This window comes from Panthera tigris, chromosome B4 (genome assembly GCF_018350195.1).
Source record: "Panthera tigris isolate Pti1 chromosome B4, P.tigris_Pti1_mat1.1, whole genome shotgun sequence".
Lineage (NCBI taxonomy): Eukaryota > Metazoa > Chordata > Mammalia > Carnivora > Felidae > Panthera > Panthera tigris.
The window spans coordinates 58,163,841-58,176,162 of record NC_056666.1 but is presented as its reverse complement, the minus strand read 5'-3'; the positions used below and the strand labels follow the sequence as shown (position 1 = coordinate 58,176,162).

The window sequence follows — 12,322 nt, the reverse complement described above, 5'->3', positions numbered from 1 at the left end:
ATAAAAGTCTAAACTGTTTTTTTAATTAAGGTGATTCTAAAAATTCATATGGAAATCAAAGAACCTAGAATAGTATAATAACATTGAAAAGAACAAATTTGGAAGACTTATACTATACTATACTACACTATACTATACAGTTACATTAATTAAGACAACGTGGTAATAGCACAAGGATAGACAGACTAATAGAACAGAACAGAGACCCAACGATATGGTCACATGATTTACAACTAAGGCACCATTATCTTTCAATACTGTCTTTTCAGTAAATACAGCAGGATCTATTGGATAGCCATGTGAAAAAAGAACTAAACCTTGAATCTTTTGGCATACCATAAGCAAAAATTAATTTAAGGTAAATTATAAATGTGAAAGAGAAAAAAGTATAACTTGTAAGAGAAAAAATAGTCCAATATTTTTATGACTTTGAGATAGATAAACATCTTAAACAGGACACAAAATCATTAAGTTAAAAAAGTTTATAAATTAAACTTCATTAAAATTAACAAACTCTAATGGGGCGCGTGGTTGGCTCCGTCGCTTAAACGTCCGATTTTGGCTCAGGTCATGATCTCGTTGTTCCTGAGTTCAAGCCCCAAATCGGGCTCTGTGCTGACAGCTCAGAGCCTGGAGCCTGCTGCTTCAGATTCTGTGTCTCCCTCTCTCTGCCCCTCCCCCGCTCGCACTCTGTCTCTATCTCTCAAAAATAAATAAACGTTAAAAAATTTTGTCTAAAAATTACAAAGTCTACTCAAAATGTACCATCTGGAGAGTTGTAAGACAAAGTACAGTTTAAGAGAATACATTTATAATACATAAATCCAGCAAAGAACTTTGATCTGGAATATATAAAGAATTTCTATTAAAAAAAAAAAAAGCAACCCCTTTCCAACATACACACACACACATCAACACAAATATAAGCAAGAAATTCCTGAAGTGTCCTATAATTAGTCTAATTATTGAACCATTAGGAGCAAATAAATGCCTGCATTATGCATACTCCTTGGTCTAGGTGTAAGGCCTTCCACAGCCTGGTCTCCCGTCTCTCTGGTTCTACTTCACACTGTACATCCAGGCTATCTCTCTGTCTCAGCCATTGATATGCCTACGCCATGTCTACCCCTGCATTTTGAGGCTTGCCAGAGAAGCACATTCCACACTGTCTAGCAACAGCAAACAATTACGGCATATTTGTTAAATGAATGCATGCCTGAAATAATAAGTTAATAAATGTCTTCCTTCCTGTTCTCTGACTTTTGAAATCCTATCTTTTGAGGTTCACCTTATCTCACCTCTTCTGAGGTGACAAAACAACAGCACAAGTAATTCTGTGCTGAGTTCTTGTAGCTCTTAACAAACTATTCCTTTGATTCATATCATATTCTGTTATGCATTGTTTTTTTTCATATTCAGATACTACTGTCCCATCAAAAGACTAAACTCCAGAACAGCAAGGAACATGTTTGACATCTGTTTATATTACTACAGAGTCCAATTGCCTTGTAAACAGCGGTGCTCAATATTTTTCAGAGAATAGTGTGGTGTAATGGTGAAGAAAGTAATCCCTAAAGTGATACCAGACCTTAACTCTGGCCCTTGCTCTGCTACTTTATAGCTGTGTTACTCTGGGCAATTACCTGACTGCTATAGGCATCAACATGCTAATCTGTGAAAGGCAGATAATAATGCATCCTTAAAAGGGTGACATGAGATCATATGCGTAGAGTACTTAACACAAATAGAAAACATGGTAAATAATAGCTGATAGTAGTAGTAGTATTCACTATTGATTATGGCTGACTTTGAATTGTAAGAGGATACACTCAAAAAACTAAGGGAGAAACAAATGTGAACAAAGAACAACAACAAAACTAAGACTATGTTGTAACACTTACCATATAAGAAGTGGCTGTGTGTCGGGGCACCTGATTGGCTCAGTGGGTTAAACGTCTGAGTTCGGTTCAGGTCATGATCTCACAGTTTGTGGGTTTGAGCCCCATGTTGGGCTCTGTGCTGACAGCTCGGAGCCTGAAGCCTGCTTCAGATTCTGTGTCTCCCTCTCTGCTCCTCCCCCACTCATGCTGTCTCTCTCTCTCAAAAATGAATAAATGTTAAAAAAAAATTAAAAAGAAAAAAGAGGTGGCTGGCTGTGTGGGGACTCTCTTCACAGTAACTCTGAGACTCAAAAGATTACTAAATGTATCATGTCGCCACAGAATGGTGCTTCAGAATCTTGGCGGTGTAGTCAGATGGACATGGGTCTATTTCCAGATCCCACCACTTAATGATTGTGTAACTGCAGGCAGGTTGCTTTATCTCTCTGGACCTCAGTTTTCTCATGAGCCTGATAATAGAACCTGTAGCATTTACTTATTGTGAGGATGAATTGAGAGAATCCACAGGAAGTCCTTGTACTTCACCTTGACACCTGATACGCACTGATTAGCCATTATCTACTGAAAGCTCACTTTTCCTCAGGGCTATGTCCCACGGTACCCCTGTTATATCACTGAAATGGGACCATTCCATTTATGTTCAACATCATTCTGTTTTTCTAGGAAGCCATATCTCAAAGGATCATTGTGAGACCAGCTTTTTAAGAGTTATATACGCTAACCCTATAAATTCTTTTTTTGTAACGTAAATCCAAGTTGGTTAACATATAGTGTAATAATGATTTCAGGAATGGAATGTAGTGATTCATCACTTACATATAACACCCAGTGCTCATCCCAACAAGTGTTCTCCTTAATGTCTCTTGCCCATTTAGCCCATCTCCCCACCCAGTACCCCATCAGCAACCCTGTTTGTTCTCTGTATTTAAGAGTCTCTTATGATTTGTCTCCCTCTCTGTTTTTATATTATTTTCCCTTATGTTCATCCCTTATGTTCCCTTCCCTTATGTTCATCTGTTTTGTATCTCAAATTCCACATGAGTGAAATCATATGAAATCATATGCTTATCATAATGCACTCCAGTTCAATCCAAGTTATTGCAAATGGCAAGATTGTGTTATTTTTGATTGCTGAGTAATATTCCATTGTATACATATACTACATCTTCTTTATCCATCATCAGTCGATGGACATTTGCTAAGCCTACAAATTCTGATTATAATCATTTGACTTGATTTGGAGCTCTTGAGGATGGTATGTAACTGTGATTTTTAAACTTTTCTCCTGATAGAACACCAGTGAAAAGGTTACCACTATAAAATTAGAATTTTTGCCCAAATTGTAGTAAAACTAGTAAATGGAGGGGCACCTGGGTGCCTCAGTTCATTGACTGTCCAACTTTTGAGAACTCCATTTCCAAACAGTGCATGGATTTTCTCATTCCATCTCAGGTGTCTGGATTCTCACCTCTTTCTAACATACAGGGTCTCAAAGAAATGACACAGTAAAATTTCAGACACAGTATTATTATCCACCCCAGTGACTTTTCTGTTGCTAGTCAAAGTCACAAGTATCCTCTTATAAAAGATATAACTCAAATCTCAGGGTCATCAATAGTATTAGCAACATCCTGATTTCTTCTGTTTTCTCATTTGCACATGGAGAAGAAAGCTGCTAACTTAAATTAAATTTCCCAATTTAAGTTTACTTATAACTCAAACTGTCAGTAAACTAATAAAAGCAGCTTCATTTATATAAATAGTATCATGGGATTTTTCAAGAATAACTAATTCACCCTTGGTGAACTGTACCTCTCAATTGCCACCTATCACCATCATCAATAATGAGTAATGCTAACAGTAGGTACCACAGATCAAATTTGTTATATGTGCAGAGGAAGAGAAGGAGGTGCCCTTTGCCTGGGTGAGCTTCCACTTTGAGCTTGGCTGGGCTCCATTTAGACATATTTTTGCCTGAGGCCCCTGGAAGGCTTTATATTCAGGCTTCTAATAACTCTCTTTCGTACTCTTTTAATCCAGTGTTTATTACACAGTGTTCCTATGGGGTACGAGTGTTCCATAAGCTGTAGAGAGAGAGCATTTGACTGTAATATTGAATAATGATTGCCTTTACCCTGCTTGCAGAGGGGGAAAAAAAGCTAATGGATAACATTTACTCAATTCAAATTGTTTTCCAATGATTTTTTACAAGTCTTTGGTTCCAGATACCATTTTTCTGCTAAAGTTTGCCAATAGATGACAGAAGAAAATGAAATTGCAAATTCATATTGATAGAAAAACTCAAAACCAACCATTTGTTCTCGGTTCAACAGTTTGTTGGGTGTTTTAAGATGTGTAAGCTGGTGATTGTGAGGTTATATGTTATACAAATAATATATGATGGATTTCTTTTTGCTAGTAAAAATATATTAAAATAATGTGTAGATGAAATAAAAATATTGATTTATATTTTTTTAATATTTTGCAAAGAACATGGTGCTCTGCAAATAAGAATGTGATCTGGGTCTCTGCCCCCTAAACAAGTCTGAGATAACCTGTCTTAGAATAATAAGCATTATATTCCTTTAAAGAAAATGGATAGAAACTATTGATGGATAAAGACTAAACCTAAAATACATGTACCCTATGTGTGAAATAACTATGCAGTTATTTATGAGACAGTGCTAAAACTGATAGGAATGTCTGAGGGTTGAAACCTTTGCTTGATACTTAATACCACATAGGCAGATCTAAAGTCTTAGTGTTGTTTCCGAATAGAGTTTTGTGACAGGAAAGACCTGTGAAGGTATTTGGACAAACTATCTGAAACTGGAACCTCCCCCAAATGGTTCTTTATCCTTTCTGTGAACATCTCCAGTAGGATCTTAACATGACCCTGACTGCAAGGTAAAATAATAGTATCTATGTTTGCAGCTCTGTTACTTATATGTGGATCTTGGGAAGGAGATGAATCAACCTAGTTCATTTTTACACTAGGAAGATGCTTTGCAATAGGAATTTATACTATATTTATGTAGGTGCAAATGTGAAACTGTATTCCTATATATACGAACTCTTGAATCTTAGCTAGTGAAATATGTCATGTTTTAAATTGTAATCCTCAACTGCATATTACTGCATATGAATATTCCCACCCATGGCCTGAGAGGGGATGGAAATTCTCTTTATATATACAGTCTGCATTCACACAAGACATTTTATTTATATTACCAATTTAATAAAATCCCCTACTGTGTAAATGTTCTCCATATGTGGAAACAGAGGACTAGAATGCATAAAGCCAGTTCTTTGTGTTTTTCAGCTTTTAAAAAATTATGTGCATGTAATGTTTCCCTGGTTTTTTAAAATTGCTGAATATAGTATTTTAACTCTTTTAATTTTTCTTAATTAAGGTAAAGGCTCACAAAATAAAAAAAAAGTTTTCATTATTCTGTTTTACCCTATATCTGTCTCATGGGGAGTACTTCAGTTTCTCATGCAAAATTCTAGCAGTTTTCCAACAAAGGATAAGACCAAAGAGAGAATTGACACAGGTTCTGGAAGCCAGGGGAGAGAGTCATTGGAGATCAAAGCAGAGAGAAACCAGGGCAAAGCTGGTTCAGGAGTAAGTAGTCAGGCAGTTACCATGGAAGGAGTTAGGAAGATTTTGGATAAGAATTACAACAGAGAAACAGGGGGTACAGTGAAGGAGTCTTTGCAACAAATAAATGTGAGACCATATTCTGGCTCTGCCATCTATTGGTGGTATAACCTTGGAAGAGGTATTCATCTCTCTGAACTTCTACCCCCTCGTTTGAGAAAATGGAGCAATTCCTATCTTCCAGAGCTGTGATGAAAGGATCTGTGTAAAGACTATTGTACCTCATAAACAGTAGGTGCTTCTGCTTTTCCCCTTCAGCTCTTGCTTGACCCTGTCCTTCCTGAGCTAGAGACAGCCATGATGATGATACCATCAATGTTTAAAGTCTACAGATCCCAAAATGAAACGTGTGTTCTAGCCTTTTTACTCTAGAAAAATCCAAACATTTAAAGAAGAAATAGACATAATGTATAACAAACCTCCTTGTATTCATTACTGAGCTTCAACAGTTACAAATCATGGCCCATCTTTTTCATCTCCATCTCCATTCACTTCTTATGATCTGTATTATTTTGAAGCAAATCTAGACATCATATAACTTTATGTAAAAAGCTTCAGTATGTATTTCTAAACAGTAAGGATTATTCTTAATGAATACAATCATAATGCCAAACACACCTAAAATATTTAACTTTTATTCCTTAATATTATTAAATATCAGGTTGATTTTGTTGTTGTTATTGCTATTATTGTTTTTTCTACCATTATTATGTATTTTCAGGTACATTATATAAATCACATGAATACACCATGTGGTATTACCATTGATGGTGTAATTTTTCCAAACTGACAAACAACTCTTTGAAAAGTTCTGAACAAACCAATACACTCTTCCTCAATGTAAACAAATAGTTACTTCGTGGAGATTTTAGTATATATTTAAATTTTGCAAAAATATTTTGTATTTATAGGTAATATGGAATTGGGCTTTGCACTCAGATAATTATAAACTAGTTTTCATCTTTGTCTGGAAAATTATGTAGTATGTGGGAAAATTATTTGCAATATTTAAGAAAGTCTCTGGCTCGTATCCCCACCAATCTTTATGACTACTGTCACTGTTCTTTCACATTTGCAAAATGCCCTCCATGGTTCACTTCATACCCTGTTGAAAACCACTTACTTAGTTTGAGCTTAGTTTTAGCTGCATATATGCTATAACTTTGGGAAAATAAATAAGGAAGATCCTGTATGGGGAATGACTAGTGGAACATTCGCAAACTTAAAGCTTTTCAAAATTTTTCTCAGTTGATGAAATTTTGTTTCTCCAAACTATGTTGCAGAATGTGAATAGGTTCTCTGATAAAACAAGTGAGATCATAATGACTTCATGGTAATATATGTAGTTCAAGTACAGAAAATTTTAACAACTAAGAAACCAGTCAGGTAGAATTAGGGAAACTGGGATAGTGGTAAGAAATAATAAATTCATTTTTACTTATTTCCTAAGAATAAGTATAAATTTATAAATCTCTTTATGCTATGTTTACATAATTGGCCCACAACCCTAATAAGGAATTATGCTTCATCTCCAAGACAGAGAAAATACAGTCAAATGTTTACCCTCCTCTAGCTTACTTGCTTCACTATAACTTCAAGTAGTATATTTCTTGTCATTTCTTTTTTTACTCATTTTTTAAATTCAATTATAATTAATATACAGTGTTATATTAATTTTAAGTGTACAATATAGTGATTCAACAATTCTATACAGTACTCAGTGCTCATCATGATAAGGGCACTCTTAATCCCCTTCACCTATTTCACCCATCCCCCCACCCACCTGTCCTCTGACAACCACCAGTTTGTTCTCTATATTTAAGAATCTTTTTTTTTTGTTTTTCCCTTTTTTTCTTGTTTTTTTTCTTAAATTACACATATGAGTAAAATCATATGGTACTTGTCTTTCTCTGACTTATTTTACTTAGCATTGTATCCGCGAGCTCCATCCATGTTGTTGTATATTGTAAGAGTTCACTATTTTTATGGCTGGAGTAATATTCCATTGTGTATATACCACCTCCTCTTTACCCATTCATCTATTGATGGAACTTGGGTTGTTCCCATAACGTGGCTACTGTAAATAATGCTGTAGTAAACAAGAGGGTGCATATATCTTCATTCATTGTTTACTACCATGTTGTTTAGCTTCCATGTATTTGTGTTCTTCCAGATTTGTGTGTGTGTGATAGATTTCTAATTTCATACCATTATGATCAGAAAAGATTCATGATATATCAATCTTTTTTAATTTTTTGAGACTTGTTTTGTGACCCAACATGTGTTCTGAAGAATATTCCATGTTCATTTGAAAAAAGAAATGTTTATTATGCTATTTTTGGATGGAATGTTCTGAATGTATCTGTTAGAGCCATCTGGTCCAGTGTGTCATTCAAAGCCACAGTTTCTTTGTTGATTTTTCTGTCTAGATGATATATCCATCAATTTAAGTGGATGTTAAAGTCCTTTACTATTATTGTATTACTATAGATCACTTCCTTTATGTCTGTTAATAGGTGCTTTATGTAATTGGGGGCTCCATGTTTGGTGCATAAATATTTACAATTGTTATATCTTCGTGTTGGATTGTTCCCTTTATCATAAAATAGTATCCCTCTTTGTCTGTTGTTACAATCTTTATTTTAAAGTCTGTTTTGTCCAATATAACTATTTTTACCCAGGCTTTCTTTTCACTTCTATTTGAATGATAATGCTTTTTCCATCCCTTCACTTTCAGCCTGCTTGCATCTTTAGGCTAGAAGTGAGTCTCTTTCCATAATTTGGCTATTGTTGATAGTGCTGCTATAAACAGTGGGATGCCTGTGCCCCTTTGAGACAGCATTTTTGTATGTGTATTGACTGATAAATGGATAAAAAAGATATGAGATATATATACCTATATACATACACACACAATGTAATATTACTCAGCAATCAGAATGAATGAAATCTTGCCATTTGCAACAATGTGGATGGAACTAGAGTGTATTATGCCAAGCAAATAAGTCAGAGAAAGACAAATATCATATGATTTCATTCATATGTGGAATTTAAGAAACAAACTAGATGAACATAGGGAAAGGAAAAAAAATGTAAGATAAAAACAGAGAGGGAGGCAAACCATAAGAGACTCTTAAATACAGAGAACAAACTGAAGGTTTCTGGAGGGGAGGTGGTTGGGGGGATGGGCTAAGTGGGTGACAGGCATTAAGGAAGGCATTAATTGGGATGAGCACTTGGGTATTATATGTAAGAGATGAATCACTGTGCTGTACTCCTGACACAAATACTTCACTGTATGTTAATTAACTTGAATTTAAATAAATAAATTAAGAAAAAGAAGTGAGTCTCTTAAAAGCAGCATATAGATGGGTCTTGCTTTTTTATCCATTTAGTCATCCCATGTTTTGATTTGAGCATTTAATCCATTTACATTCAAAGTAATTATTGATAGGTATGTAGTTATTGCATTTTGTTACTTGTTTTATGGTTTTTTGTTTGTTTGTTTGTTTTGTAGTTCTTCTCCCTTTCCTCTCTTGCTCTCTTCCCTTTTGGCTTGTTTTCTTTAGTGATATACTTGGAATCCTTCCCCTTTATTCTTTGCATATCTCTTACAGTTTTCTATTTGTGATTATCATTAGGTTGATATATAAGATCCTATGCATATGGCAGTCTATTTTAGGATGATGGTCATTTAAGTTTGAACCCATTCTAAAAGCACTGAATTTTTACTGTCCCCTCCCACGTTTTATGTATATGATGTCATACTTTACATCCTTTTATTTTGCTTATCCCTTAACTGATTTTTTATAGATATGACTTTACTGCTTTTGTGATTTAGCTACATTGGCTTTATAAGTAATTAATCTACTACTTATTATGTTTGTGTGTACCTGTGAAACCTTTTCATTTCATAACTTTTTTATTCTTGATTATGGCCATTTTCTTTCCAGTCAAAAATTCCTTTTAACATTTTTTGTAAGGCTGATACAGTGATGAACCCCTTTAAATTTTGTCTAGGAAACTATTTTATTTCACCTGTTCTGAAGGATAGCATTGTTGGATAGAGTATTCTTGGTTACAGGTTTTTTTCTTTCAGCATTTTGAATATATCATGCCACTCTCTTTTGGCATACAGTGTCTGCTGAAAAATCAGCAGATAGCTTTATGGGGTTTCCCTTGTATGTAACTGTTTTCTTCTCTCGTGGTGCTTTTAGGATTATTTCTTTGCCATTACTTTTTGCCATTATAATTATTATGTGTCTTGGTGTGGACCTCCTTGCGTTGATTTTGTTGGGGGCTCTCTGTTCCTCCTAGATCTGGATGTCTATTTCCTTCCTCAGATTAGGGAGGTTTTAACCTATTATTTCTTCAAATAAATTATCTGCCCCTCCCCTTTCTCTGTCTTCTTTTTCTGGGATACCTATAATATCAGTGTTATTGTGCTTGATAATGTCACTGAGTTGCCTTGAAATATTCTCATTTTTTACTATACTTTTTTTTCTTTTTGTTGTTCAGTTTCTTTGCTTTTCATTATTCTGTCTTCCAGCTCACTGATCCATTTTTCTGCTTTCTCTTATCTACTGTTGATTCCTTCCAGTGTATTTTTTAATTTCAGTAATTTAGTTCTCTATCTCTGATTGGTTCTTTTTTATATTTTCTGCCTTTTTGTTGAAGGTTTCACTGAGATCCTCCACTCCACTCTTTTTTCACATCCAATTAGTATCTTTATGACCATTCCTTTGAATTTCTATGAGGCATATTTCTCATCTCCAAATCATTTTGTTATGATTTTGTCCTGATCATTTGGGATATATCCCTCTGTGTCATTTTGTCTAAATATGTTTGTTTCTATGTATTAGGAAAGTCAATTATATCTCTTGAAAGTAATGGACTTATGAAGAAGAGGTCCTATAGTGCCCTGTAGTGCAATGTCCCTTGTTCATCAGAACCTGGCACTTCAGAGATGTCTCCTATGTGTGTTACATGCACACTACTGTTGTGGCCGAGCCACATTTTCCTTCACTCCAGTCGGCTGGGTGGTCATCTTTGTTGTGGGCAGGATTTGGTCTCTGTGCTATTATGAGGATAGTCCGGGACCACTTTGTGCGTGTAGTTGGGTCAGACCAGTCGCTTGCCCTCAGCCTGTTATCCAGAACTGTAGTTGCACTTACCTGCAGGCTGCTATCCCTGCATTGTCTCCTGAGTGGCTTTTTTTGGTGAGTGAAACCTATCAGACCAGATGTCTGCCCTCAGTCTGTCTGTTTGCAGTGGCCCCCCCAACTACAGGGCTTTCTCTTTGTGCTGTCCCCTGTGAAGTTTTTGTCAGTGGGCAGGGCCAGCAGTTAGATCAGATGTTTTCCCCCAGCCCACCCCTAAGGCTGCAGTGGAACTGACCTGTGTGATTATCTTTCCCTCTCACCAGAGCAAGAGTCATTTTGGAGTCGTGCTGGCCACTGTCAGGGCTGCTTGTAGAAGGCACTGCATCAGACATGACTTTGGAAGGATTAAGGCAGGATGGATGGGGCAGTCTACAGGAGAATGTGGGGGCAGGGCACACAAGTGTTATCAAGGTAAGTGCTCATCTTCTTGGAGGATGAAACCTAAGCTAGGTACCAAGTGTTCATGCTGGCTCCCACAGATGTCTGGCTATCCATGCTGGGGATAGATGGAGATAATGGTGCCCACCAGCTCTTTTGTTCTTGGAGAAATTTCTTAAAGATTCCTGTTCCTCTAGCACACATTCTGACATTAGTAAATAAATCTTCCTGGTGTACCCCAGGTGCTTTTCAAACTGCTGCTTCTATGCTGTATCTTGTCAAAGTTGTGTGCTGTTTTGTTAAGGGTGGGAACTGTTTCCTGTCACCTTCTGGCTCTCCTGGAGCTGAGCCCACTGATTTTTAAAGTTCCCAGTGTTAAAACCCAGTGATTGTGAAAACTCAAAGTTAAGAATTTCTGATTTTCAAAGCCAAATGTTATGGGGACTCATCTTCCCAGTTCAGGCCCCATATGTCTGGGGTGCCTGGTGTGGAATCTGTTCTCCTCCTTTTCTGTGCTTGTGGTGTCCCTCTGGTATTTGTGGTTAGTCTCACAGGTTAGTTTGGCTCGCAACTGGGGTTCCACCCTTTCTACCATTTTTTTATGTGGCCTCCTTTCCAAAATTAACTGTGGAGAGTCTATTCTGCCAGTCTTCATGTCATTTTCTGAGTTAGTTACACTGATGTGGCTGTTATCTAGGGGTATCTGTGTGAAGAGGTAAGTTTAGGATCCTCCATGCCAGTATTTCATAGGTTCCCCAAGAAATCTTTTTCTTTTGACTTATTAAAGCAGTTACTTTGTTCGTTGGCCTTTGTATTTAACTATTATTCATCATTCCCTGATGGAAGCTATTTTCTAATCTAAATTGGAAGATGTTTATCTTTATTCCTTGAAGAAGGAATTGTTAGTGCCTATCTGGTTCCTGGTACAGAGTGGATGCTTATTTAAATATTTATTAAATGAACTTACTCACCCAGTAATCATCATTGTTAATCTGCCTTATTACTGTGTACAGTCATGTACCTTCCTATGTGTTAATTTTATTCTTATGTCATAATTATCATAAAGCATTAAGTGTGAATCTTTTATTCAAGGTTGGAATCTGAACTAAGTGATTTTTTCTAAACCATACTGCTGGCATAACTAGGAGAAGAATTTAGGTCCTCCTTGCTTTGATTTCACTATTTCTACCAATAGGTTTCTTTCTGCCTGAAAAGTATAC

At 36.1% G+C, this 12,322-nt stretch overlaps 1 protein-coding gene across 15 annotated transcripts in view; it reads left to right on the top strand.

Moving 5' to 3' along the window:
* LMNTD1 (lamin tail domain containing 1) overlaps nt 1-12,322 on the top strand; it is a 452,554-nt gene that overhangs the window by 384,877 nt on the left and 55,355 nt on the right. The window contains exon 7 of one of the 15 annotated variants that reach the window (XM_042991980.1): nt 10,988-11,135. The exons of the other annotated variants lie outside the window; for them this stretch is intronic. Within the exon in view, the coding sequence (XP_042847914.1) occupies nt 11,055-11,135 (81 nt within the window). The 5' untranslated portion in view covers nt 10,988-11,054. The remainder of the gene's footprint in view (nt 1-10,987; nt 11,136-12,322) is intronic. 15 annotated transcript variants of the gene reach the window in all.